At 42.0% G+C, this 27,366-nt stretch overlaps 1 protein-coding gene across 1 annotated transcript; it reads right to left on the reverse strand.

Annotated features, from left to right (window-relative positions):
* Positions 1 to 5,071: 5,071 nt before the first annotated feature.
* LOC134609153 (sterile alpha motif domain-containing protein 9-like) lies at positions 5,072 to 27,230 on the reverse strand. The gene is made up of 2 exons (XM_063452649.1): positions 27,147 to 27,230; positions 5,072 to 10,410 (listed from the first exon to the last, which is right to left on the reverse strand). Exon 2 carries the CDS (start codon positions 10,389 to 10,391, stop codon positions 5,706 to 5,708), a length of 4,686 nt encoding a protein of 1,561 aa, XP_063308719.1. The 5' UTR covers positions 10,392 to 10,410; positions 27,147 to 27,230; the 3' UTR covers positions 5,072 to 5,705.
* Between the last annotated feature and the right edge of the window lie 136 nt (positions 27,231 to 27,366).

The raw sequence follows: 27,366 nt of genomic DNA on the forward strand, positions 1-27,366 counted from the left end.
GGCCCAGGACTGCCAGAGCAGTCCGGGCCCCCCAGGGCCGCCGGGCCCGTGACAACCGTCATGGTTGTCACCCCCTGATGGCGGCCCTGAGTGGCACTGTGCAGTGGCAGAGGTTGGCAGAGTACACGCTGTAGGCCTGACACCCGCTTGCAGACAACTAACTGCTATTCAATCTATAACAGTGAAAAAAGTTTTTGTGTTTTTAAATGCACACTATTGTGACACCAGATATGAGTGGCACTGTGCACTGGCAGAGGTTGGCAGAGTACACGTTGTAGGCCTGACACACCCGCTTGAAGACAACTAACTGCTATTCAATCTATAACAGTGAAAATAGTTTTTTGTTTTTAAATGCATGCTATTGTGACACCAGATATGAGTGGCACTGTGCACTGGCAGAGGTTGGCAGAGTACACGCTGTAGGCCTGACACAAACTTATGAAGGACACTGACTGCTATTATATTACAGTCAAAAAATTTTTTTTTAAATGCATGCTATTGTGACACCAGATATGAGTGGCACTGTGCAGTGGCAGAGGTTGGCAGAGTACACGCTGTAGGCCTGACACCCGCTTGCAGACAACTAACTGCTATTCAATCTATAACAGTGAAAAAAGTGTTTGGGTTTTAAATGTACGCTATTGTGACACCAGATATGAGTGGCACTGTGCAGTGGCAGAGGGTGGCAGAGTACACGCTGTAGGCCTGACACACCCGCTTGAAGACAACTAACTGCTATTCAATCTATAACAGTGTAAAAAAAAATTTTGGTTTTAAATGCACGCTATTGTGACACCAGATATGAGTGGCAATGTGCACTGGCAGAGGTTGGCAGAGTACACGCTGTAGGCCTGACACACCCGCTTGAAGACAACTAACTGCTATTCAATCTATAACAGTGTAAAAAGTTTTTTTGTTTTTAAATGCACGCTATTGTGACACCAGATATGAGTGGCACTGTGCACTGGCAGAGTTTGGCAGAGTACACGCTGTAGGCGTGACACACACTTATGAAGGACACTGACTGCTATTATATTACAGTCAAAAATGTTTTGTTTTTTTTAAATGCACGCTATTGTGACACCAGATATGAGTGGCAATGTGCACTGGCAGAGGTTGGCAGAGTACACGCTGTAGGCCTGACACCCGCTTGAAGACAACTAACTGCTATTCAATCTATAACAGTGAAAAAAGTGTTTGGGTTTTAAATGTACGCTATTGTGACACCAGATATGAGTGGCACTGTGCAGTGGCAGAGGGTGGCAGAGTACACGCTGTAGGCCTGACACACCCGCTTGAAGACAACTAACTGCTATTCAATCTATAACAGTGTAAAAAACAATTTTGGTTTTAAATGCACGCTATTGTGACACCAGATATGAGTGGCAATGTGCACTGGCAGAGGTTGGCAGAGTACACGCTGTAGGCCTGACACACCCGCTTGAAGACAACTAACTGCTATTCAATCTATAACAGTGTAAAAAGTTTTTTTGATTTAAATGCACGCTATTGTGACACCAGATATGAGTGGCACTGTGCACTGGCAGAGTTTGGCAGAGTACACGCTGTAGGCGTGACACACACTTATGAAGGACACTGACTGCTATTATATTACAGTCAAAAATGTTTTTTTTGCTTTTAAATGCACGCTATTGTGACACCAGATATGAGTGGCAATGTGCACTGGCAGAGGTTGGCAGAGTACACGCTGTAGGCCTGACACCCGCTTGAAGACAACTAACTGCTATTCAATCTATAACAGTGTAAAAAGTTTTTTGTTTTTAAATGCACGCTATTGTGACACCAGCTATGAGTGGCACTGTGCACTGGCAGAGGTTGGCAGAGTACACGCCGTAGGCCTGATACCCGCTTGAAGGACACTGACTGCTATTAGATTACAGTCAAAAACTTTTGTTGTTTTTAAATGCACGCTATTGTGACACCAGATATGAGTGGCACTGTGCACTGGCAGAGGTTGGCAGAGTACACGCTGTAGGCCTGACACACCCGCTTGAAGACAACTAACTGCTATTCAATCTATAACAGTGAAAACATTTTTTTTGTTTTTAAATGCACGCTATTGTGACACCAGATATGAGTGGCACTGTGCACTGGCAGAGGTTGGCAGAGTACACGCTGTAGGCCTGACACCCGCTTGCAGACAACTAACTGCTATTCAATCTATAACAGTGAAAAAAGTTTTTGGGTTTTAAATGTACGCTATTGTGACACCAGATATGAGTGGCAATGTGCACTGGCAGAGGTTGGCAGAGTACACGCTGTAGGCCTGACACCTGCTTAAAGACAACTAACTGCTATTCAATCTATAACAGTGTAAAAAATGTTTTTGGTTTTAAATGCACGCTATTGTGACACCAGATATGAGTTGCAATGTGCACTGGCAGAGGTTGGCAGAGTACACGCTGTAGGACTGACACCCGCTTAAAGACAACTAACTGCTATTCAATCTATAACAGTGAAAAAAGTTTTTGGGTTTTTAAATGCACGCTATTGTGACACCAGATATGAGTGGCACTGTGCACTGGCAGAGGTTGGCAGAGTACACGCTGTTGGCCTGACACACAGACGCTTGCAGACAACTAACTGCTATTCAATCTATTACAGTGAAATTTTTGTTTTGTTTTTAAAGGTACGCTATTGTGACACCAGATATGAGTGGCACTGTGGACTGGCAGAGGTTGGCAGAATAGATGCTGTAGGCCTGACACACACGCTTGAAGACAACTAACTGCTATTCAATCTATAACAGTGAAAAAACGTTTTTGTTTTTAAATGCAAGCTTTTGTGACACCAGATATGAGTGGCACTGTACACTGGCAGAGGTTGGCAGAGTACACGCTGTAGGCCTGACACACAGACGCTTGCAGACAACTAACTGCTATTCAATCTATTACAGTGAAAAAAATTTTTTTTGTTTTTAAATGCAAGCTATTGTGACACCAGATATGAGTGGTGGCACTGGGCAAGTGGGCACAGTATCCACTGTGAACCTGACACAGAAGCTGGCAGGCAGGCAACTCCAATTAGATTACACAGGAAAAAAGCAGACTGATGTTCTAGCCCTAAAAAGGGCTTTTTGGGGTGCTGTCCTTACAGCAGAGATCAGATGAGTCCTTCAGGACTGTAGTGGACACTGAATACACTAGCCTAGCTATCCATTTCCCTATCTAATCAGCAGCAGCTACACTTTCCCTCCTCTCACTAAGAATGCAGCTTCAGAATGAATCTAAAATGGATGCTGTACAGGAGGTGGGAGGGTCTGGAAGGGAGGGTCTGCTGCTGATTGGCTGGAATGTGTCTGCTGACTGTGAGGCACAGGGTCAAAGTTTACTCAATGATGACGAATAGGGGGTGGATCGAACCGCGCATATGTTCCCCCGCCGTGGCGAACGCGAACACGCTATGTTTGCCAGGATCCATTCGCCAGCGAACCGTTCGGTACATCACTATCTGTGATACGCAAACCTTTTTACAAAGTTAACGAATGGACTCTCCTATCTAAATAAAAATATATATTAAAAAAAAAGAATAGTAAGAGCATCAAGGAAGTTGTAGTTCTAAAACATGTGGAGATCTATCTTTTGACCACCCCCAGCATGGAGAGATAATAAAGAGAAGAGGAGGAGAAACAATGTTTATGTTTCTTTACCTTCAATGCATAGTGTGCCATGGCTCTGCCTGGACTTAACTGGATTGTGATGTAAAATCCTATATCGTTAATATACATTTTAAAGAAAATAGAGTATCACATGTGTAAGCTTCAGAGAACTGATGACTACCCTTCAAATACTATCTTCTAAAGAAAAATAAACAAAAAACTTATTTTAATATTTATTTAATAATAGCACCCTTATCCGAGCAATTTACATAGAGTAAAAATAACATTTTAATAAGTCATTGAATTGCAATATACCATATTTACCCAAATCTAATGCGCCATCAAATCTAATGCGCAGGTTTTTGAAACCTGGAAGCTCGATAATGTTTCTGCTGGGGAATGTAATGCACATTTATACAAGAAGATACTACCATACAACATTGTGCTACAATGAAAATGCGTATTGCCATATACCAGAGTAACCTTGATGGTGTTTCAATTTTAGCGTTACATGTTAAGTATATTCTTTTTGAAGCCCTCTTTCAAGAAATAAATTTGACTATGTGAATTTGCAGGAATTAAATTTGCCTGTGTGAATTCACCAGTTTTAATTCACCTGTGTGAATTCTCCGGATTAAAATTTGCCAGAAATATTAAAATTTTGCCCCCAATTTAATGCTCCATCGAATCTAATGAGCATTAAAATTTTGGAAACTTTATTTTCCATAAAACGGTGCGCATTAGATTTGAGTAAATACGGTACTTAATTAAAATACTTAGAGGATAAATTGTGTTAGATTAAAGAACAAATACAGTAAATTATTGAACATACAAGAACAGAAAAGTTACATAGAATAAATAAAAAGAAAGGTTACATAGCAATAAAATTTACACTGAGATATGGTATATATTTTTCTCAGCAAAACTATTTAGATTATTGCTAAGGAAGGTAGGGATAAGAATGAAATATGCCTAGGTTGGGAGATACAGATATTTAGAAGGAGTCCGATCAGGTCAATCAGAGGAATGAGTTATAAAAGAGGTAACGGTAAGGGTGGGTGGGTGGGTGTATAGTGGGATACCAAAGAGGAGAGATAGAAGGAGGCAATTTGTAAAGTTTGTATACAAGAGAGGTGTGGAGATGTCTGATAGCTTTTTGTAGGGTTCTGTGTGTGCCTCTAGGTGTTAGTTGAGTGCTCTGTATGTTAAAGAGGCTGAGACTTTTGCGTGTTTGAGCAGGTGAAGGGCCAAGCATGGAGATTATTTGATCTACCTTCTGGCTCAAGAAGGACCATGTCAATGCCAGAGCTGAAAATCCTAGCCCAGGCAAGGGTTCACAGAGTGCCAGTCTGAGCCCAGCCCTAGGTGGCTGCAAGTAGCGCATCGTTGATAATCTGGTTTTGCTCTTTAAAAAAAAAAAAAAAAAAAAAAAAAAAGATTTTAGAGGGAACAAAGAGAATGTAGCATACTATTTTCCTGGGTCAGCGTTGAACCTATAGAAATTTCTTGCAGTTTAACAAAAAAAGTTTTTTTTAAAGAAGTTCAAACTGCAGTAAAGGACAAAAAAAGTATGAGATGGAGGTTTTGCCCTAGTTATTATGTTTTCAAATTGAGTGTCTGACCTCCATAATTGGGAACGACATATTTTGTTATAGTCTATCTTAAGAAGTCCAACTTATTCCCAGATGCAATTGGCAAATATGGAAAAATGTTGATTTTTTTTTTGTTAAGCAGATTGTACATAATTTAGTTTATTGTATACATGTAGCAATGCATGTGACTTGTGTCACTCTTTTTTATAATATGTTAAGAATCCGTAATACGTAGTGAATCCATTAGCCATTTGTATGTGCATCTGTGCATTAATATGTATTCTTAGTTATTACTTGAAAAGATCTTATTGTTTCTTTGTTCTCTCTGATATTTTAAATAGAAAATATTATAGGTATAGATAAGGAATATACAGAAGACGAAGGATGTAGGATTGCTAATCATAGAATACAGAATATAAGTATTTACCGGTATGTTTGAAGCACTGGCAGGAAATGTAATTAGGCCTAGTATCCAGATGGTTTCACAAATGTGTTTACATGCTTTCTATATCATATGCTACCAGGCCGTCAATGGAAAATCCTAGGAAAAAGGACACTCGTTCAATACTTCTTCCACTTCTCAACTGTCCGAGGTAGGCAGGTCGTACGGGAATCTTAATTCTTTCTGTGTTGCCGCATTCAACATAAATTGTATTGTCTTCAGTTCTGCCATTTACTCGCAGCAAAAGTTCCTTTGTTGTTTGTTCTTTCCATATATCTCCATTCTGCCAGAGAGAATGCAAATTTGGAACATCAGAAAAGCACTGATCAATTTTGCCTTTGTGGATTAATCTTTTTAATCCATTCCCTTTTCCCAGGTAGAAATGTGCAATGGCTTGTTTAGCATGGCACATATGTTTATATTGCACCCTAAAGGATTTTCTCATGGCATGAACATATTCCTCTAGGTATTTAGAATCATTATCCAGAACATGCATGTTATGAGGCCAGAAGAGTAACAGTGCCAAAAAGTAGGGTTCTAAATGTTCATGGTTCAAACCAACTTTGTCTAAAATCTCTCTCAGGTATTTTTTTAAAGACCCATCTTTGCAGATTTGTTTAGAATTTGGATAAACACAATGAAGCACAATGTTTGCAAGAATGAAGTTCTCTTTGTCTCTTATTACAAATTTGTCTGTACGGTTTTCTAGTAAATATCCATATGCTTGTACTATGACTTCAATCTCATGTCGATCTTTTCCATGATCTGTAAGATATTCTAGAATTCCTGGGAACTTGTGAGCCTTGTAACCTTCGATGCCAGCCCTACAATCAGAATGCAGTGAAGGGCTGCTTTTCGGAACTGCTTGGGAGTCTAAAATTGTTGTGAGATCTTGATGACAGAAGGTCTTTCGATACTTTTTGAAGTAGTCAGCAACTTTTTCACGTATTTTAAAGTCTGCACTTTCCTTATGAATGTTTTTTTGTTTCAGATGTACAAAGTAATCATTGAAGAAATCAAAAGCCATCTGTAAGTGGGATTTAATTTTAATAAGAAAGTATCTAAACTCGGTGAGAATATCATAAACTTCCTCATGGTTTGTACTGTCTTTGTCAACTGAAATATCCCATTTACCAGACAGATACTGAATTAGGTGATTTCTAGATAGCTTATTTTTTGAGTTGAACCATGGCAACCTAAAAATTATGTCTATTGTATAAAGACATACCTCTATCTGTCCAAGGTATCCTGCCGTGTTATACACATTGTACCGTTTAGACTTTGTCCATTCTGATTCTTCTCTTTCAGATTCTGTCTTTCTTGCTTGCTGTTGACAGTCTTTAAATGCTTCTGAGGCCGCAACTGCGCTATCTAGAAGAGATTTCAGCTCACTTGGTGTTAAAGAATGTCTTTTGTTACATTCATCCATCATACTTTTCAATTTTGTTTTGTGTACTTGCCCCAAAGTGTCCAAAACAAATGAATTATTAGGTGCAATCGTTTTTGCTTTTTCCGCCCATTCTAAAGCACATTTGAAGTTCTTCTCTCTAATGTAGTAGTGCCGTGCTAAGGCTTGGAAAATGAATGCATATTGGTTAAATCTGAGGGATCCTTCTTTTAGAACAGTTTCAACACTCTCGTTACCCTCGTCTTTTTGTATTTCTTCAATTAATGGAGAAAAGAGTGTGTCTGTTTCATCGCCATGTTCTTTTCTGTGCCTTGTGACCAACATACTTTGCATATTTAGCAAAAACATTTCTTTTCCGATTCCTTCAACACGAGTATTTAAAAGAGTCAACATAATTTTGCTTTGCTGTATTCCATAGGTCATTTTTAACTCTTCTATGCATTGACTTGCAATGAGAGGATGGATTATACGCAGTCCTTCATATCTGCCATATTCTTCCACCTCAGTGCGGATTAAGATTGTACAATAAGTACCCATTTTATCTTCTATGCTCTCATTTCCCCAGTATGTTTGTTTTGCAGTTATTCCTAAGATTTCTTCACACATAGAAGCTGAAATAGTGGAATTTTTAACATATTTGTTTAACAAAGCCAAAAAAGAGATAAGATCGGCTTCCTTGCTAGCGCTGTTTAAGCCTTTTAGTAGATTTCTCACAACATTTCTAATATAGCTGTTATCAAAATTGCTTTTCATTATCATGAAAGAATAGAAATCTTCTGGTTTCTTGTGATGCTGCTCAATGTCCTTTAGTTTGGTTTCAAAAGCTCTCTGTTCCTGAGGGGACAGTTTATGCTCTAAAGCTACACTTGAGGTACAATCTGCCTTTGAACTTTTTACTGGAGTCTGAGACCGCATGCAGTTTAATATGGTGACTACAGGTCTTTCATATCGTATGTTCTTTTCAGCAATGGCTGTTCTAATGCAATTCTGCAAAACATATATATTTTCATCCTCTTCATAATCATCTACCAGAAGAAGTACAGGAAAATATTCCATAGGAGTTGAACCATGAATGGCAAGATTTGTGACGTCTCTTGCTATATCTTTAAAACTATCTGTCTTTCTTTTTAAAGTTGCACTTCGAAATTTATCTTTCAATTCCCAGAGAATATGCATTGCAGAAGTCGAACCTCCACAACCAGGATGGTGATACAGAGTAACAATTTTTACACTTGTTTGTTTTTGACATTCCTCTATCAATGTCTTTAATGTATTGTGAATGTCTCTCTTGATAAATGGCCCTGTGTAGTATTTACTTGAGAAATAGAAATTCCACCAGGTAGCTTTTCCTCCTTTGTAAAAGTGTTCCTCTTGTGTTGTCTTGAATTTTTTAAATTCCTCTTCATTTTTCTCTAACTCTGTTTCTTCACATTCATTTGCGCAAAGAATGTCCAAACAGCTCATTACTTCTTTATCTTTTTCCTGAAGAATGATAGAGGAAGACCCATGTGATGGCAAAAAGAGACTGGAGGATTTAATCATAGATTTTAGTTTTAGAATTGTCCCATTTACTTTTTGAATGTCTAAGTTGAAAATACACCTGTCTTCCATATCTTCTATATCTAGTTTTACCTGTAGATCTTTCCATTTTTGGTAAGTGTGTTCATTTTCACAAATGCATAAAATGTCATCTACGCCACCAAGTTCCTGGTAAAAAGTGCTAAATGTTTCATTAATGGGATCTGCACAGTCATCAACTGCAGAAAGTAACAGAAAAACTACAAGGAATTTACCACGTTCCAGTATATTCTTCTGTGAAAGAAAAGAAATCAGCTTTCTGACCTCCGCAGCTTTTTCTTTCTGCCACGACCTATAATTTAATGGTTCGTGTTCCTTGCTGTTAAGATCTGACCTTCCATTACAGAATATCCAGCTGGTTTGTTGAAAAAGTTTAAGTGATTCGGGTCCTTCATTTCCATTATTCTGATAATGACTGGGAAAATGTAAGTTTGCTATTCTTTTATCTCTGTAAAATTTACACAGACCATTTGTAAGTGACTCTGAGTCGAAATCCAAAACAGCAAACCACTTTAGTTCATGCATAAAATCAAGGTGTTCTGTTTGGCTAGGGTGACTTTTGTTTGCTACTAGTATATACCATTTATAGTAGGAGTTGTCCAACGTACCTCTGTTGCCTGTAATTAATTTTACAAGTTTCAGACCATCGTCTTGTGATTTAATGTAGTTTCTACTGTGAGTCTCCTCTGCCATTTTTCTATCATAATCTCTTGACTTCATACAAGAAAAAAATTCTTTGAAATCTGCATCATTATTTTGTACATTGGCAAGTATATCTTTGGAACTTTCTCCATCTCGTTTAAAACAAGACTTATTTTTACACTTTTTCCAAGTTTCATTTAAATTTTGTTGATATGTAAAGAATATTTCTTCTTTGCAAAAAGCATGTTTAGGGACCACATCAACTTCAATGACAACTAGATTAGATTGGGTGTTTTGTTCAGATAATACGTTGACAAATCTTGGTGAACGAATACATTTTTCTGCCAAACTAACTTGTTTTATCTCAAAGTACTTGCTGATCATTTGGTCAATGTACTTGACAAAGGTTTCGGGGTTGTCTATTTTTATACCAATTATTTGCCCATGTGGTTTATCTCGGACTCCAAAATGGATTGTACCATTCGTTCGGGCATTCATGCATGCAGCTGCAAACCGAAAGACCTCATTACAAAATTTCATTTTTCTGTCCTCTTCTGTTGCATTTATTGTATTAGTAAACTCTTTGTACTCATGAACGGGGTCAATATAATTAGTTGTGCCAGATTCAGGTGGAAGGAAATGAAACTGTGTGTAACATTTACTTTCATTGAATCTATCAAAAGGGTATGGTGTGCACTGAACTTTAGAAGGTTTGATTTCTAAATTTTCAGGTTCTTTTGATTCATTTTCCCTGTCATTGCTTTTAGCTTTCACATCCTCTTTACTTGGGATCTTTTGTTTTGTTTTTGCTATCTCTTTTTTGTTTGTTTGTCCATCTGCTGAACCCAAATTTATACCTTTTTTTTCATTCTGACTTGGTGTAATGAGTTTTTTTATTTTATGGGTTATTAAAATAGCAGTGCCGTGTGTAATTCCCATATCTGTTAAGTCTTTTTTAGACAATATTTGGAGAACCTCGCCTGTCACATTTTGCTTGAATAAGATTTCCACATCGTTTAAGTCAATATTTAAGCTCTGTGCAGCCCAGAGCTTTACGTGGTCCTTAGTCCAGTCTTCAACTTTTTTAGGCAAATCTATAAGTTCAGCCATTTTAATTCCCTGCTGCTGTGTTATCCTAAAATACAAAAGAATATCATCAATAAATGATTATATTTTTTTCAACTGGAGAATATGTTGTTCAAACAAAAAAGGTTAATCTAAAAATTCTTCTCAATATTGCCAAAAGTATAAAAAAACACCATCATTTTCTATTGGTGGATGAATCCAATAAAGTTGAATAAAATTGGGTGGACAATCCTGATGAACGTCCCGATCTGGGACTGAAACATCGACTTTGATACACAGAACTGTAATTACTTCCATAGGTAATTAATTCAATATAAGTAAAGATATCTTTTTTTTATTATGTAAATAAATACATATATCTATATAAATATATATAAAAAACATCTTAAATTTATGTGTAAACAATATCAATATATTTTTTGTTTATGCCTTTTTAGATGAGGAATATATATTAGAAAATAATACTAAAAGTAATAACCCCTCTCTTTTTGGAATTTTCTAAGCTTTTTAAAAAATAAATATAAATAGCAATTTAACGTATATACTTATTAAAGGGCACTCCAGGCACCCAGACCACTTCCTCCCATTGAAGTGGTCTGGGTGCCAACTCCCATCACCCTTAATCCCGCAAGTGTAATTATTGCAGTTTTTATAAACTGCAATAATTACCTTGCAGGGTTAAGTCCTACTCTAGTGCGCATTAGGTTTCCCCCGCCGGCTGACATTGTCGGGCAAGCAGCGTGGGCGGAGTCTGACCCAGCACCGAGGGACATCGGCACTGGATTCAGGTAAGTCACTGAAGGGGTTTTAACCTTCAGCAACATGGGATGGGGGGGAGGAGGGAGGGAGGGGATACTGCAGGGTCCTGCAGTGCCAAGAAAATGGATTTGTTTTCCTTTCCATGGAGAGTCCCTTTAATTAGATACATGAAATAAAATGAATTAACCACTATGGGGATCAGTTATGATCCCCATGTTACAAAGCAAATGTGGGAATTTATAAGTGCTATCACACTGAAAGAAGAGTTTTAGATCTCAAGAAAAAACTCCAAAAAGACTAGAGAATAGCTAATGAAATCTTGACCTTTATTCATGATGATCTAAAGAGACGCAGGGGAAATTAAAGAAATTAATTAGTATTATGAGGAGGGGATAGGTAAGAAGGAATTTGTTATTGTTGGGGAGGCCAGGGGATTGAGGACAGCTAGGTACTCGGTGGGGGGGATTGCATACATTGTTGGGCGAGGTGGACAATGGTATGTTCACCCCCAGTTATCATTTATACCCTCGATATCTATAGGTGTAAAGGAAGGGTGGGTACACCAAGGCACATATCTTTCCACTATTATTGTCTTTAATAACCCCCACATGAAGCCTATGGGTTGGGGGGCGGCTAAGGGTTCAATAAAAACATGTCCATGTCTTCCTGTTTTTTTTAAATATACCCCACCTGTCACACAGAGGTGGGGGGAAGGGGGTGTATTAGTGTTCCCTCTCTTGATTTTAGAGACCTACCATTTATAGATGTTGGATGTGAAGCTTTGGTATGCCCTCCGTGTTTTTTTTTTTTTTTTTTACAGAGCCTTCACCCATGGGTGGAGACAGGTGGGCTCACAATAATCTGTTTACGCTCCCAACATGTGTCAGATCCCCCCTCGTACTTTATTTCCAACTATATGCCTGCTGATTGCTAGTACTGTCAGTGGGCATATAGCAAAATATATTAAAAACTTTATTTGTTGAATCCGAAAGGGCTTTTTATCAGTCGATATGTGATGTCAGTATACTTATATCGGCAGACATTTTGTGCTAAGATAGAAATTAAAAGTGTATACTGCCAGTCACTCTCAGAACAGAGGTGACTCAATTTTGTATTGCAAGGCTAAGACAGACACAAGATTTCTCTCTGTAACTCTATTCATTCAAGTCTGAGCTAAGGAATGCACTTATGTAAACAAGACAAGTGATAAGGCATAATGTCTAACAGTCAAAAAGGGGGATGGAATACTACATACAACCCAGAGACAAATGTATATATATATATATATATATATATGCTATCCACTTATAACTTACTATTATTATATTAATCATATATAATTAGTATCATGTTAATAATATAGACTATTCATGGATAAATATCAATGAAGAAATATATTATTTACTAATGTTAGTGGAGTATAAATCATCTTAAACACAGTTTCACACGTGAAAACCTGACACCAATGACAGATAACACTAAGTAATTAATTTTACAAAGTTCCATTGTAAGAAAAGGGTGAAATTAAGGTTAGGAGGTGTAAATTCTAAAATTACGATTGAAATTGCAGACACTAAGATTAGAAAAACCAAAGGAACATGCAGTGACATGTCCTGTTATTTATAGCAGACATAAAGATAAGTGAAAATGACGTAAAACGCATCACCAATTCAGTTAACCCATTATGCAAAAAGGCAAATGGACCCCCCTGACAAGAATTTTTGGTGATGTAATTGCGCCACCTACTGACCAAAAACTAGATGATAGTCTGTAAGGAAGACACACCTACAGTTCCCTATTGATCCTATCAACTAGTGACGTGCAGAGAGTTTTTCCCTTTAAAAAGTAAGGACAAAGGGAAGAGAGGGAGATTCAAAGATTCAGCTCTTTGGAGATTCAGCTCTTTGGGACATTCATACACTCTTTGAACCACATTCAAACTCTCTTTGAAACATATTCTGACTCTTGGACTGTACTCAAGAAATAGCACTCTCTTGGACACCTAATTCTTACTATTATTAACACAACTCCAGAACTGAGAACTTGTATCTATTTACATAAAATTCTCTATACATCATACTTGCATTCAAATTCCTGGGACATATCTACACATCTGAGAGAAAATCTACAACCCAACTGGTAATTATGATGGTTTTATTTAATTAAATTAAATTAATTATTTTTTACTAATAGCAGGAATATACATCTGGATAAATATTGGTCAGATTTCGATCATTAGAAATCATAATTAGCTAAGGAATATATGGTTCTAAAAACGCCATTCTTGCAGGTGAAATAAAGATAACAATATATTAAGGGTAAATTTGCCATATGTTCGCATACCAATTTGTATCCATGTATTGACTTGTTCTGATATAAGATAGTGAATCTTATTTAGGAAAGTTAAAATTCGGCAAACGTAAAAATCTGGTAGAATTATTCTTATTGGATGGTCCTAGGAATGGTCAAATGATCTGGTATGAACATTACATTAATTGTAAAGTTGCAACATAATAGGCTATCTTGCTTATGAGGATTGTAGCCAGCAGTGGAAGGGTTAATTTAGTGTGATTTGACTAACAGTCAAAGTTTATTGCTATACACTGTACTGTTAAGTTCTGCTTTCTGTGTGAAGTTGGTTTCTAAAAAGTGTCCTATTGTAAATCTTAAACTGTTGACAACTGGTTGCTTTTAGCTGTCTGTATTGTGTTGTGAAACTGTTGCCATATTGTATAATTATGTTATACTAATTATTCACTGATTGTCATGCATGTTACATATTATTATTTTTATTATTATTGTCACAATAAATTATATTTTTATAATTAAATTGTGATTACTGTGTGAAGTAAAAATCCTCTAGTGAACTTCCTCTAGGATCTAAGAGAATTAAAAATCATGGGTAATTCTCAGCTTTATTATTCAGGGACAGTGCCAAGATATCAATTTTGATATAATAAAAAATATTAAAATAATATGTCATACTTTTTATGAAAATATTATTTTTAATATTTATCACCCCATAAATATCCTCACAGTGACTGAAACATAAATCATCACACCAATATTTTCAGTGTTAATGAATCCTTCATAGTCTGTACTGTGGTTGTCTGTGTATCTGCATGTGTGTCAGTGTTTGTATTTGTGTCTGTGTATTTATATGTATATGAGTATGAGTGTGGAGCTGTGTGTTGGTGTACCTGTAATATATGCCTGTCAGGAAATACTGTGATTCTATATGCAGAGTGTAATAGAATAGTAACGTGCACTGAACCTTAGAATGGCCGGGTTGACGTCACAAGGACAGGGAGTAAACAGGGACAAGCCAAGGTCAGGGCAGCCAGAAGTCAAGAACAACGAGGGTACAAAAGCCGAGTCAAAGGGTTACAGAAGGAAGAGGATCCCTCTCCTCTTGCAAACAGTCCCCAACCCAGGTAAGCATGGCAGGTGCCCTTACAATAAAAGCAAACAAGTACACCACAGCTTTGAAATGGTAGGTAAAAATACACTATAACACTAGTATCAGCACTTAGTGGATATAAGCACTTAGTTCTATTTTAAATCAAAAGGGTACCAAAAATAAAAGAATTCTGAGAGTTCTATATATCAGTTCTGTAATTTGCCAATAAAAGGATCCAGAATGATAACTGGAATGTCAGATATGAGTGGCAACTGGCAAAGTACACTGGCAGGGGTCTGCAGAGCACACACTGAAGGCCTGACACACCCGCTTTAAGGACACTGACTGCTATTAGCTTAGACTGAAAAACTTTTTTCTTTGTAAAAGCACGCTATAGAGACACCAGTTATGAGTGGCAACTGGCAAAGTACACTGGCAGGGGTCTGCAGAGCACACGCTGAAGGCTTGACACACCCGCTTTGAGGACACTGACTGCTATTAGCTTACACTGGAAAACTTTTTTTCTTTGTAAAAGCACGCTATAGAGACACCAGATATGAGTGCCAACTGTCAAAGTACACTGGCAGGGGTCTGCAGAGCACACGCTGAAGGCTTGACACACCCGCTTTAAGGACACTGACTGCTATTAGCTTACACTGAAAAACTTTTTTTCTTTGTAAAAGCACGCTATAGAGACACCAGATATGAGTGCCAACTGTCAAAGTACACTGGCAGGGGTCTGCAGAGCACACGCTGAAGGCCTGACACACCCGCTTTAAGGACACTGACTGCTATTAGCTTACACTGAAAAACTTGTTTTCTTTGTAAAAGCACACTATAGAGACACCAGATATGAGTGGCAACTGTCAAAGTACACTGGCAGGGGTCTGCAGAGCACACGCTGAAGGCCTGACACACCCGCTTTAAGGACACTGACTGCTATTAGCTTACACTGGAAAACTTTTTTTCTTTGTAAAAGCACGCTATAGAGAAACCAGATATGAGTGGCAACTGTCAAAGTACACTGGCAGGGGTCTGCAGAGCACACGCTGAAGGAGGCCTGACACCCGCTTTAAGGACACTGACTGCTATTAGCTTACACTGAAAACCTTTTTTTCTTTGTAAAAGCACACTATAGAGACACCAGATATGAGTGGCAACTGGCAAAGTACACTGGCAGAGGTCTGCAGAGCACACGCTGAAGGAGGCCTGACACCCAGACGCTTGCAGACAACTAACTGCTATTCAATCTATTACAGTGAAAAAAAAATATTTTTAAATGTCAAGCTTAAGCTATTGTGACACCAGATATGAGTGGTGGCACTGGGCAAATGGGCACAGTATCCACTGAGCCTGACACAGAAGCTGGCAGACAACTAACTGCTCTTCAATCTATTACAGTGAATTTTTTTTTTAAAATGTAAAGCTTAAGCTATTGTGACACCAGATATGAGTGGTGGCACTGGGCAAATGGGCACAGTATCCACTGAGCCTGACACAGAAGCTGGCAGACAACTAACTGCTCTTCAATCTATTACAGTGAATTTTTTTTTAAATGTAAAGCTTAAGCTATTGTGACACCAGATATGAGTGGTGGCACTGGGCAAATGGGCACAGTATCCACTGAGCCTGACACAGAAGCTGGCAGACAACTAACTGCTCTTCAATCTATTACAGTGAAATAAAAAAATAAAAAATTTAAATGTAAAGCTTAAGCTATTGTGTCACCAGATATGAGTGGTGGCACTGACTGGGCAAATGGGCACAGCATCCACTGAGAGCCTGACACAGAAGCTGGCAGGCAGGCAACTGCAATTACATTACACAGAAAAAAAAAAAAAGCAGACTGATGTTCTAGCCCTAAAAAGGGCTTTTTGGGGTGCTGTCCTTACAGCAGAGATCAGATGAGTCCTTCAGGATTGTAGTGGACACTGAATACCCTAGCCTAGCTATCAATTTACCTATCTAATGAGCAGCAGCTACCCTTTCCCTCCTCTCACTAAGCATGCAGCTTCAGAATGAATCTAAAATGGATGCTGGGAGGGAGGTGGGAGTGTCTGCTAGGAGGGTGTGCTGCTGATTGGCTGGAATGTGTCTGCTGACCGTGAGGCACAGGGTCAAAGTTTGCTCAATGATGACGAATAGGGGGCGGATCGAACCGCCCATGTGTTCGCATGCGGCGGAGAACGCGAACACACTATGTTCGCCGGGAACTATTCGCCAGCGAACAGTTCGGTACATCACTAATTATTATTGTTTGTATGTATAGGTCTATGATTGAATGTTAGTTTTTGTGTGTGGGGGTCTGTGATTGTTTGTGTGTGCACATCTGTGATTATGTGTGTATGTATAGGTGTCTCGGTTCTCACCATGACATCCAGATGTGGTCACCCCCGAAGTGTCCAACAGGTTACCGTATATACTTGAGTATAAGCCGACCCGAATATAAGCCGAGGCCCCTAATTTTACCCCAAAAAACTGGGAAAACTTATTGACTCGAGTATAAGACTAGGGTGGGAAATGCAGCAGCTACTGGTACATTTCTAAATAAAATTAGATCCTAAAAAAATTATATTAATTTAATATTTATTTACAGTGTGTGTATTTATTTATTTATTTATTATTGCCATTTATATAGCGCCAACAGATTCCGTAGCGCTTTACAATATTATGAGAGGGGGATTTAACTATAAATAGGACAATTACAAATAAACTTACAGGAACAATAGGTTGAAGAGGACCCTGCTCAAACGAGCTTACATTCTATAGGAGGTGGGGTGTAAAACACATTAGGACAGGAATTTACAATCAAATAAGGTGGGCTGCCCTTTAGGAGAGGGCAAGAGACAGGTATGTGAGGTAAGGGTTAGTCTTGGAGGCCATAAGCTTTCCTAAAGAGATGGGTTTTAAGGCACTTCTTAAAAGATGCAAGACTAGGGGAGAGTCTGATGGCGGTAGGCAGGCTATTCCATAGGAAGGGAGCCGCCCGCGAGAAGTCCTGCAAGCGCGAGTTGGCCGTACGAGTGCGGACAACGGACAGGAGGTGGTCACGGGCAGAACGGAGAGACCGAGAAGGGACATACCTATGGATCTGTGAGGAGATATAAGAGGGGCTAGAGTTGTTCAGTGCTTTATAGGTGTGAGTTAGTACCTTGAATTGACTCCTATAGCATACAGGAAGCCAATGTAAGGACTGGCAGAGGGGTGAGGTGTGAGAGAAACGACTAGAGAGGAAAATCAATCTAGCAGCAGCATTCATTACGGACTGTAAGGGTGCAGTACGGCTATTGGGGAGACCAATCAGGAGAGGGTTACAATAATCCATGCGGGAAATTACTAGAGCATGGACAAGCTCCTTGGTAGTATCTGGTGCAAGAAAGGGGCGGATGCGGGCTATGTTTTTAAGATGGAATCTACAGGATTTGGCAACATGCTGGATGTGAGGCTCAAAGGTGAGACCAGAGTCAAGTATGACGCCAAGACAGCGCGCTTGCAAGGATGGACTGATGTTGGTACCACAAACTTGGAGGGAGAGTGAAAGAGGAGGATCAGTATTAGGAGGAGGAAAGACAAGGAGCTCAGTTTTTGAGAGATTGAGTTTCAGAAAGCGGGAGGACATCCAGTCAGAGATGGAAGAAAGGCAAGCAGTGACACGTTGCAGGACGGCAGGGGAGAGGTCCGGGGAGGAGAGATATAGCTGGGTGTCATCAGCGTACAGGTGGTAGTGAAATCCAAAAGAGGTAATAAGTTTGCCAAGAGAGGCAGTATAAAGAGAAAATAGAAGGGGACCAAGGACGGAGCCTTGGGGAACTCCAACTGAGACAGGGCAAGGGGAGGAGGTATCATTAGAAAAGGAGACACTGAATGAGCGTTGGGAGAGATAAGAGGAAAACCATGAGAGGACAGTGTCACAGAGACCAAGCGATTGAAGAGTTTGAAGAAGGAGAGCATGATCAACGGTGTCAAAGGCCGCTGAGAGGTCAAGAAGAATTAGTATGGAGTAGTGGCCTTTGGATTTAGCTGCGATTAGGTCGTTAGTAACTTTGATAAGGGCAGTCTCTGTAGAGTGGAGAGGGCGGAAGCCAGATTGAAGAGGGTCAAGGAGAGAGTTGGAATTGAGGAAATGAGACACACGGGTAAAGACAAGTCTTTCCAGAAGCTTTGAGGAAAAAGGGAGCAGGGATATGGGACGGTAGTTAGAGGGGGTGGATGGGTCAAGGGATGTTTTTTTTAGTATAGGTACTACAGTGGCATGTTTAAGGTCAGCAGGGACGATGCCAGAGGAGAGCGAGCAGTTGAAGATGTGTGTTAGAGAAGGCACGAGACAAGTGGAGAGAGATCTAATAAGGTGAGATGGGACAGGATCGAGCGGGCAAGTGGTGGGGCGAGAGGAGCAAAGAAGAGCAGCCACCTCTTGGTCATTAGCTGGGGAGAATGTCTGAAGGGTAGGAAAGGCATGATCTATGTGTGATTGAGAAACAGAAAGGCAAGGAGGAGAGAATTCTTTCCTTAGCTGTTCAATCTTGTCAGTGAAGTAACATGCAAAGTTATCAGCAGTAAGGTTAGTTTTGGGGGTGGCCACAGCAGGGCGAAGAAGAGAATTAAAGGTGTGAAAGAGACGCCTGGGGTTGCGGGAACATGAACTAATGAGAGTGGAAAAATAGGACTGTTTGGCAAGGGCAAGGGCTGCACTGTATGAACACAATATGAATCTATAATGGAGAAAGTCTGATTGTGTACGAGACTTCCTCCAGGAGCGTTCAGCACAACGGGAGCATCTTTGCAGGTAGCGCGTTGATTTAGTATGCCATGGTTGGGGGCGGGTCCTCCTCGAGGTGCTTGTTCGGAGTGGCGCTGCAGTGTTCAAGGCAGATGTAAGAGTAGAGTTATATATGGAGATGGCCTGTGAAGGACAGGAGAGGGAAGGGATGGACAGCAGTTGTGAATCAATGTCAGCTGACAACTGTTGGAGATCAAGAGAATTAAGGTCCCTCCTGAGTTGAGGGGGGTTAGGCTGAGGTTTTTGGGTGAGGGGGTATGTGAGAGCAAATGATAAGAGGTGGTGATCAGAGAGTGGATATGGAGTGTTGCAGATATTAGATACTGTACATGCATAAGTGAAGATTAGGTCAAGGGTATTGCCAGCTACATGGGTGGGAGAATCTGCCCACTGCGATAGCCCGAGGGAGGAAGTCATGGAAAGTAGTTTGGTGGCTGCAGAGGTCAAAGGTGGGTTTATAGGAATATTGAAGTCCCCGAGAATTAGGGATGGAATGTTAGAAGAGAGGAAATAGGGTAGCCAGGCAGCAAAGTGGTCAAGGAAGAGAAGAGGGGAACCAGGGGGGCGGTAAATAACAGCAATGTTAGCAGAGAAGGGTTTGAAAAGGCGAATTGAGTGTATTTCAAATGATGGGAAAGAGAGAGAAGGGGGGGGTGGGAAGAGGTTTAAAAGAGCAGTGAGGGGAGAGGAGAAACCCAACACCACCACCTTTACATTCAGAGTTTCTTGGGTTGTGGGTAAGTTGGAGACCACCGAAGGACAAAGATGCAGGGGTGGCAGTGTCAGAGGGGGAGAGCCAGGTTTCTGTTATGGCTAGTAAATCTATAGAACGAGAGATGAAGAAGTCATGGACAGCAGTGGATTTAGTTATATTGCAAACAGAGCGTGCGTTCCAGAGGGCAGTATTGAAGGAGGATTTAGAGGAACATGAGATGGGTATGAGATTAGTGTGGATCCTTGGGTTAGTATGTGCTGAGTTTGTTGCGAGGGGGCCGGGGTTAGGAGAGACATCACCAGCAGCTAGGAGCAGAAGGATAGAAAGGAAGTGAAGGTGGGAGTAGGATTTGAAAGTTTTGTAGGAGGGTATGTATGTAGAGGATTGTGTATATAATGAATGCAGTGTGTGTGTATGAATGCAGTGTGTGTATGAGTGCAGTGTGTGTATGAGTTCAGTGTGTGTATGAGTGCAGTGTGTGTATGTATGAGTGCAGTGTGTGTATGAATGCAGTGTGTGTGGATGAGTTCAGTGTGTATGTATGAATGCAGTGTGTGTGTATGAGTGCAGTGTGTGTGTGTATGAGTGCAGTGTGTGTGTGTGTGTGTGTGCATGTATGAATGCAGTGTGTGTGTATGAGTGCAGTGTGTGTGTGTATGAGTGCAGTGTGTGTGTATGAATGCAGTGTGTGTATGAGTGCAGTGTGTGTGTGTGTGTGTGTGTGCAGTGTGTATGTATGAATGCAGTGTGTGTGTATGAGTGCAGTGTGTGTATGAGTGCAGTGTGTGTGTATGAGTGCAGTGTGTGTGTATGGATGCAGTGTGTGTATATGAGTGCAGTGTGTGTGTGTGATGCAGAGTGTGATGCAGAGCCTTGGTGGGGGGTGGGCATCTTTATTATTTTTTTTTATTATTATAATTGTAATATTTTTTTGTTATATTAATTTTTTTATTATTATTATTATTTTTTATTTTATATTATTATTTTATTATTTTTAATATTTAATTTTATTAATATTTTTTTTCGTCCCCCCTCCCTGCTTGTTAGCTGGTCAGGGAGGGGGGCTCTCCCTCCCTGGTGGTCCAGTGGATGTGCTGTGTAGGAGGGGGGCTGGCAGAGAGCACTTACCTCTCCTGCAGCTCCTGTCAGCTCCCTTCTCCTCCGCGCCGGTCCATGCAGCTCCTCTGTCAGCTCACACTATAGGTCTCGCAAGAGCCGCATTATGACCTTGCGGCTCTCGCGAGACTTACACTGGGAGCTGACAGAGGTGCTGAACGGACCGGCGCGGAGGAGAAGGGAGCTGACAGGAGCTGCAGGAGAGGTAAGCGCTCGCTGCCAGCCCCCAGTCTGTATTATGGCAATGTAAATTGCCATAATACAGACAATTTACTCGAGTATAAGCCGAGTTGGGGTTTTTCAGCACAAAAATTGTGCTGAAAAACTCGGCTTATACTCGAGTATATACAGTATTTGAACCTGGGTACTTTGCTATTCTGGGCCTGCTAGCTACATTTCAGCCACAGCAGTTCCTAGTCCTTTGCTTGTCTGCAGCACTGGGGGGCTGGACTTCATCAATTGCTGTGCTTCACCTGAGATTGATCAGTCATCAGCTCAGCTGGGTATATAAGCACTGCCTCGCCCTGAGAACTTTGTCAGTTCTTTAATCCTGGTTTATGTGTTCAGTTCCTGTTTTCAAGTCTCCTGAACTTGTATTCCATATTGACCCCGGCTTCTGACTTTGTTTATCTTGTCATCCTTTGACATCGGCTACTCTTTGTTTATCCTGACCTCCTTGTCGGTACTGCTTTGGAATCACCTTTCCTGCACAGCCCCCGTGCACAGATTCACAGTACAGGTGGCTTCTTACCTGGTCACCTTGGACTTTGTCTATCTGCAAGGGTGAGCAAACATATCTGAGCTACAAACTCCATCCTCAGGTAAAATCCCTGACAATAGGTCTGTGATTGTGTGTGTGCAGGGCTGCCATCAGAAATTTTGGGGCCCCTGACACAGCTCAAGGTCTGGGCCCCCCGGCGCCTGCACCCGAGTGTCCCCTCCTCCCCCCCTGAGTCCGCTCACAGGGATGCAGTGTCTGCAGGGCCGGTGCAAGGATTTTTGCCGCCCTAGGCAAAAGTAAAGTTTGCCGCCCCCCCATGTGACATCACAGTGCCCCACCCATATGATCTGCCAGGTTAACTAACACAGTGCTGCAGTGCCGCCGTGTTTACAATAAAAGGCCTGCAGGGACAGGCTATAGACACCAGAACCACTACATTAAGCTGCAGTGGTTCTGGGGACTATAGTGTCCCTTTAATGTGAGGTAAATTAAAGATTAGTGCCACGAATAATATACTAGATTGCCTACTTACAACCAGATGAGGATGATGATGGGCTTCAGCTGCCGTCTGGCTCCACTGGTCTGGTGTAGAACAGGCTCTCTGGAGGCGGTTTGTAACTGTGGTCACAAAAATCAATGTTCTGGGAGAACGAGAAGCAGCTCCATTTTTTGAGGGCCCTTTACACAGCTCAAGGTCTGGGTCCCAGGGTCCACCTTCATGTTCCACCAATGAGTTTGTTCACAGGGGTGTGTGTGTGGGGGGGGGGGGGGGGGGGGGGGAGAATGCATTGTGTGAATCTGTGTTTGTATGTGTAAGGGCTGCAAGGTGAGTTTGTGTATGTATGGGATGCACTGAGTGTGTGGAAGGGGTGCATTGTGTGTTGCTGTGTGTAAGGGATGCATTGCTTGTGTATGTGTGTCTGTGTGTAACGCATTGTGTTTTTCTGTGTGCAAGGGGTGCATTGTGTGTGTGTGTGTGATGGATGTCAATCTCTCCCCCTACCCCCGTCAATTTCCTTCTTCTCCCCTCCCTCTCATTTCCTTCTCCCCCTCCCTCTCATTTCCTTCTCCCCCTCCCTCTCATTGCCTTCTCCCCCCTCCAATTTCCTTCCTTCTCCCCCCCCTCCAATTTCCTTCCTTCTCCCCCCCTCCAATTTCCTTCCTTCTCCCCCCCTCCAATTTCCTTCCTCTCCCCCCTCCCTCAAATTTCCTTCCTCTCCCCCCTCCCTCAAATTTCCTTCCTCTCCCCCTCCCTCAAATTTCCTTCCTCTCCCCCCTCCCTCAAATTTCCTTCCTCTCCCCCTCCCTCAAATTTCCTCCCTTCCTCTCCCCCCTCCTCAAATTCCTACCTCTCCCTCCCCTCCCTCAAATTTCCTTCCTCTCCCCCCCAAATTTCCTTCCTCTCCCCCCAAATGTCCTCCCTTCCTCTCCCCCTCAAATGTCCTCCCTTCCTCTCCCCCCTCAAATGTCCTCCCTTCCTCTCCCCCCCTCAAATGTCCTCCCTTCCTCTCCCTCCAATTTCCTTCCTTCTCCCCCCTCCAATTTCCTTCCTTCTCCCCCCTCCAATTTCCTTCCTTCTCCCCCCCTCCAATTTCCTTCCTTCTCCCCCTCCAATTTCCTTCCTTCTCCCCCCTCCAATTTCCTTCCTTCTCCCCCCTCCAATTTCCTTCCTCCCTCCCCCCTCAAATTTCCTTCCTCCCTCCCCCCTCAAATTTCCTTCCTCCCTCCTCCTCAAATTTCCTTCCTCTCCCCCTCCCTCAAATTTCCTCCCTTCCTCTCCCCCCTCAAATGTCCTCCCTTCCTCTCCCCCCTCAAATTTCCTCCCTTCCTCTCCCCTCCCTCAAATTTCCTCCCTTCCTCTCCCCCTCCCTCAAATTTCCTCCCTTCCTCTCCCCCTCCCTCAAATTTCCTCCCTTCCTCTCCCCCTCCCTCAAATTTCCTCCCTTCCTCTCCCCCTCCCTCAAATTTCCTCCCTTCCTCTCCCCCTCCCTCAAATGTCCTCCCTTCCTCTCCCCCTCCCTCAAATGTCCTCCCTTCCTCTCCCCCTCCCTCAAATGTCCTCCCTTCCTCTCCCCCTCCCTCAAATTTCCTCCCTTCCTCTCCCCCCTCCCTCAAATTTCCTCCCTTCCTCTCCCCCCTCCCTCAAATTTCCTCCCTTCCTCTCCCCCCTCCCTCAAATTTCCTCCCTTCCTCTCCCCCTCCCTCAAATTTCCTCCCTTCCTCTCCCCCCCTCAAATTTCCTCCCTTCCTCTCCCCCCTCAAATGTCCCCCCCTTCCTCTCCCCCTCCCTCAAATTTCCTCCCTTCCTCTCCCCCCTCCCTCAAATTTCCTCCCTTCCTCACCCCCCTCAAATTCCTACCTCTCCCTCCCCTCCCTCAAATTTCCTTCCTCTCCCCCCCCAAATTTCCTTCCTCTCCCCCCAAAAATTTCCTTCTCTCCCCCCATCAAATTTCCTACCTTCCTCTCCCCCCCAAATTTCCTCCCTCCCTCTCCCCCCCAAATTTCCTCCCTCCCTCTCCCCCACTCCTCAAATGTCCTCCCTTCCCTCCCTCTCCCCCACTCATTCAAATTTCCTCCCTTCCCTCCCTCTCCCCCCCACTCATTCATATTTCCTCCCTCCCCCCCTCTCCCCCCCACTCATTCATATTTCCTCCCTCCCCCCCTCAAATTTCCTGCCTTCCCTCTCCCCCCCACTCAAATCCCCCCACCCACCACCCCCTCAAATCCCCCACCCACCCACCCCCTCAAATCCCCCCCCCACCCACTCAAATTTCCTCCCTTCCCTCCCTCTCCCCCTCCCTTCCCTCCCTCTCCCCCTCCCTTCCCTCCCTCTCCCCCTCCCTCAAATTTCCTGCCTTCCCTCTCCCCCACCCACTCAAATTTCGTGACCCGGCGGGCGCGCGAGGGAGCACTCTCCTCTGAGTGCTTCCTCTTCAGCTCCCTCGCGCGCCGCGTACTGATGCCGGAGCCGGAAGATGACGTCATCTTCCGGCTCCGGCATCAGTACGGTGCGCGAGGGAGCTGAAGAGGAAGCACTCAGAGGAGAGTGCTCCCTCGCGCGCCCGCCGGTTGTCAGCAGGGCCAGCCTCTGGGGGCCCTGAGGTGACCGGCTGCTGGGCCCCCCAGGAGAAGAGGCTGGCCCAGTGGGACATACCGGGGTCGCAGGGCCCCCTGCGACCCGGTATGTTCCCACTGAATGTGGGGCCCGGACGACCTGAGCAGTCCGGGCCCCCCAGGACCGCCGGGCCCATGACAACCGTTGCGGTTGTCATGCCCTGATGGCGGCCCTGTGTGTGTGTGTGTTTTATTTGTGATTGTGTGTATTTGATTGTACGTGTACATCTGAGATTGTGTGTATTTGTGATTGTGTGTATATGTGTTTAGTAGATAGCTTCCTAATTATCCAATCCTACATAAGGATCACAGATAAAGTAGTTATCCATTAAGCAATTGAAATATCAAAATTAAGGAAATGGCTTTTAAAGTTTTATTACTTTTATACTATATATATATATATATATATATTTGATGTGTTGCCCAAGACAATTCCTCTGTGCTCAATGCAGCCAAGGCCAAAACTTACTGCTTTCAGCTACAAAAAAACAAACACAAAAAAATACACTGCTCAGTGCTAAATATTATCCTACAAAGATTGGGGACCTACTAAAAGTAATGACAGATTGGAATGCCCATAGACTTTAACAAGGTATTCGAATGCACATAGACAATAATAGAAGTATAAGGAATGTCCCTAGAGAATAACAGAAACAAAATATTTCAATTAGAGACAAAACTATGACATTTGAAATACATATTTTGCTACAATACTCTCCAGATTCAGTGTCAATTTTTAAAATTGAGATTAAGTAGGATTATCAATGTTTTCTATGGAATCACAAGGGTGAATGAATAAAGAGAATGCCCAGAGTTACCCACTTACTACAGAGTCAGCTTTTCCACCAAAAAGCTCATCACTGCTATCTATGTCCCCATACAGCTACTCAGTGCTATCTGTGTTCCAAAATAGCTAGTTAGTGACATCTATGTGCCCAAATAGCTTATTAGTGCCACCTTGTTGGCCAAATGGTTTATTAGTGCCAAGGACAGATCCAGAACCTAATCTTGGAAGAGGCATTGTTAGTGGGCTGTAGTAGGGTGATAGGGGCTGTAGTGAGGAGGTAGGGATTGCAGTAGGAGGGTTTAGGCTGTTGTGGTTGTGACACTGAACTCTGAGAGTATGCCTGAAAAAGATTTATTTGTTATGTCTAAATGTTCTGTCTCTTATCCAAATAGTTTGTTTTCATTATTCTCTATTGGCATTCCATACTGTCATTCCTTTTAGTCGGTCCCCAAAGATTGGCAAATGGTAGACCCCCAGCTGGCAAAGCATTGTGGAACTTGTGCAAAAATTGCGATCTACCTCTTGGCACCCTTGCGATAGGGGAAAGGGAGCAAACAAATTATTGCAGCAGGGCCCTCTCTATGTTGGTTCTTCCACTGGTTCCAACAGTCAAATACCCCCACTTCCATGACCCTGAATCTTCCAAGTTCATGTATCTACACTTACTTCCCCTATGTTCATGTCCATACAATCACATCCACAAAGTTGTGTCCCTGCACCCTCCCACAAGCACACTTGTACTCCTACTCTTCTTAGTTCCTCTCCTAGTCTCCTTGAAGCCACATCTTCTCTATGTAATTCTGTCCATAGTGTGCCATGCAGAATTCAGGTAGGTACAAGGTAGCAATACGAGAAGCACAGACAGATGTACCTTGTGTACATACCAAAGTCAAGGTTGTTGCATTTTTCTATATGAGGGAATTTCACAGTCAATGCCCTCTGTCTGGCAAATGAAATGCCTGGCCAGAAACAAACCGTGCAGTGCTGTTTGATTTTGGACAGATATTCCCAGTTTTATTTAAGCTACCTGCTGGACAGCGGACAAATACTAAAAAAGGACTTGTCCAGCCAAAGCCAGATGTTTATAGGGAAAGTAGTTTAGTTTATCCTCCAATAGCAGTTCCATCATAATGATTTGAACAGTTGTGTAAATCGATGGCAGTCATGTCACATCTGCCATTAGTTACACATAGCACAGCTCGCTCTTTAGAGAATCAAAGATTATGCACCGGTCAGCAGAGCTAGATCCTCAGCTTGTCTCCCTACATAGTTGACGCTAAGTTGTGATGGAATTTAGAGCCACCCTTTCAAAACCAGTGCTATGAGTTTATTACATTTGCTATGTATAGCAGGTAATAATATATGATAATAATAAAAAAAAATATAGCACCTACCTTTTTTTAAAATCTCCTTATACTTCTTTATAATGGATTTTGCATCTGTGTGTTCTTTGCTGTGTGTTTTTCTTCAATTATAGAAACATTAGACAAACAAGGAAACAAGTTGAAGTAGTGACGTATAGACTAGATATAGAACAAGTACCCAATGAGAAGCCCTTTCTTAATCTCTCCCAGCTCAATAGTTTCTTTTTCCTTTATATCTCCTCC

This window comes from Pelobates fuscus, chromosome 4 (assembly GCF_036172605.1).
Source record: "Pelobates fuscus isolate aPelFus1 chromosome 4, aPelFus1.pri, whole genome shotgun sequence".
In the NCBI taxonomy this organism is placed as follows: Eukaryota; Metazoa; Chordata; class Amphibia; order Anura; family Pelobatidae; genus Pelobates; species Pelobates fuscus.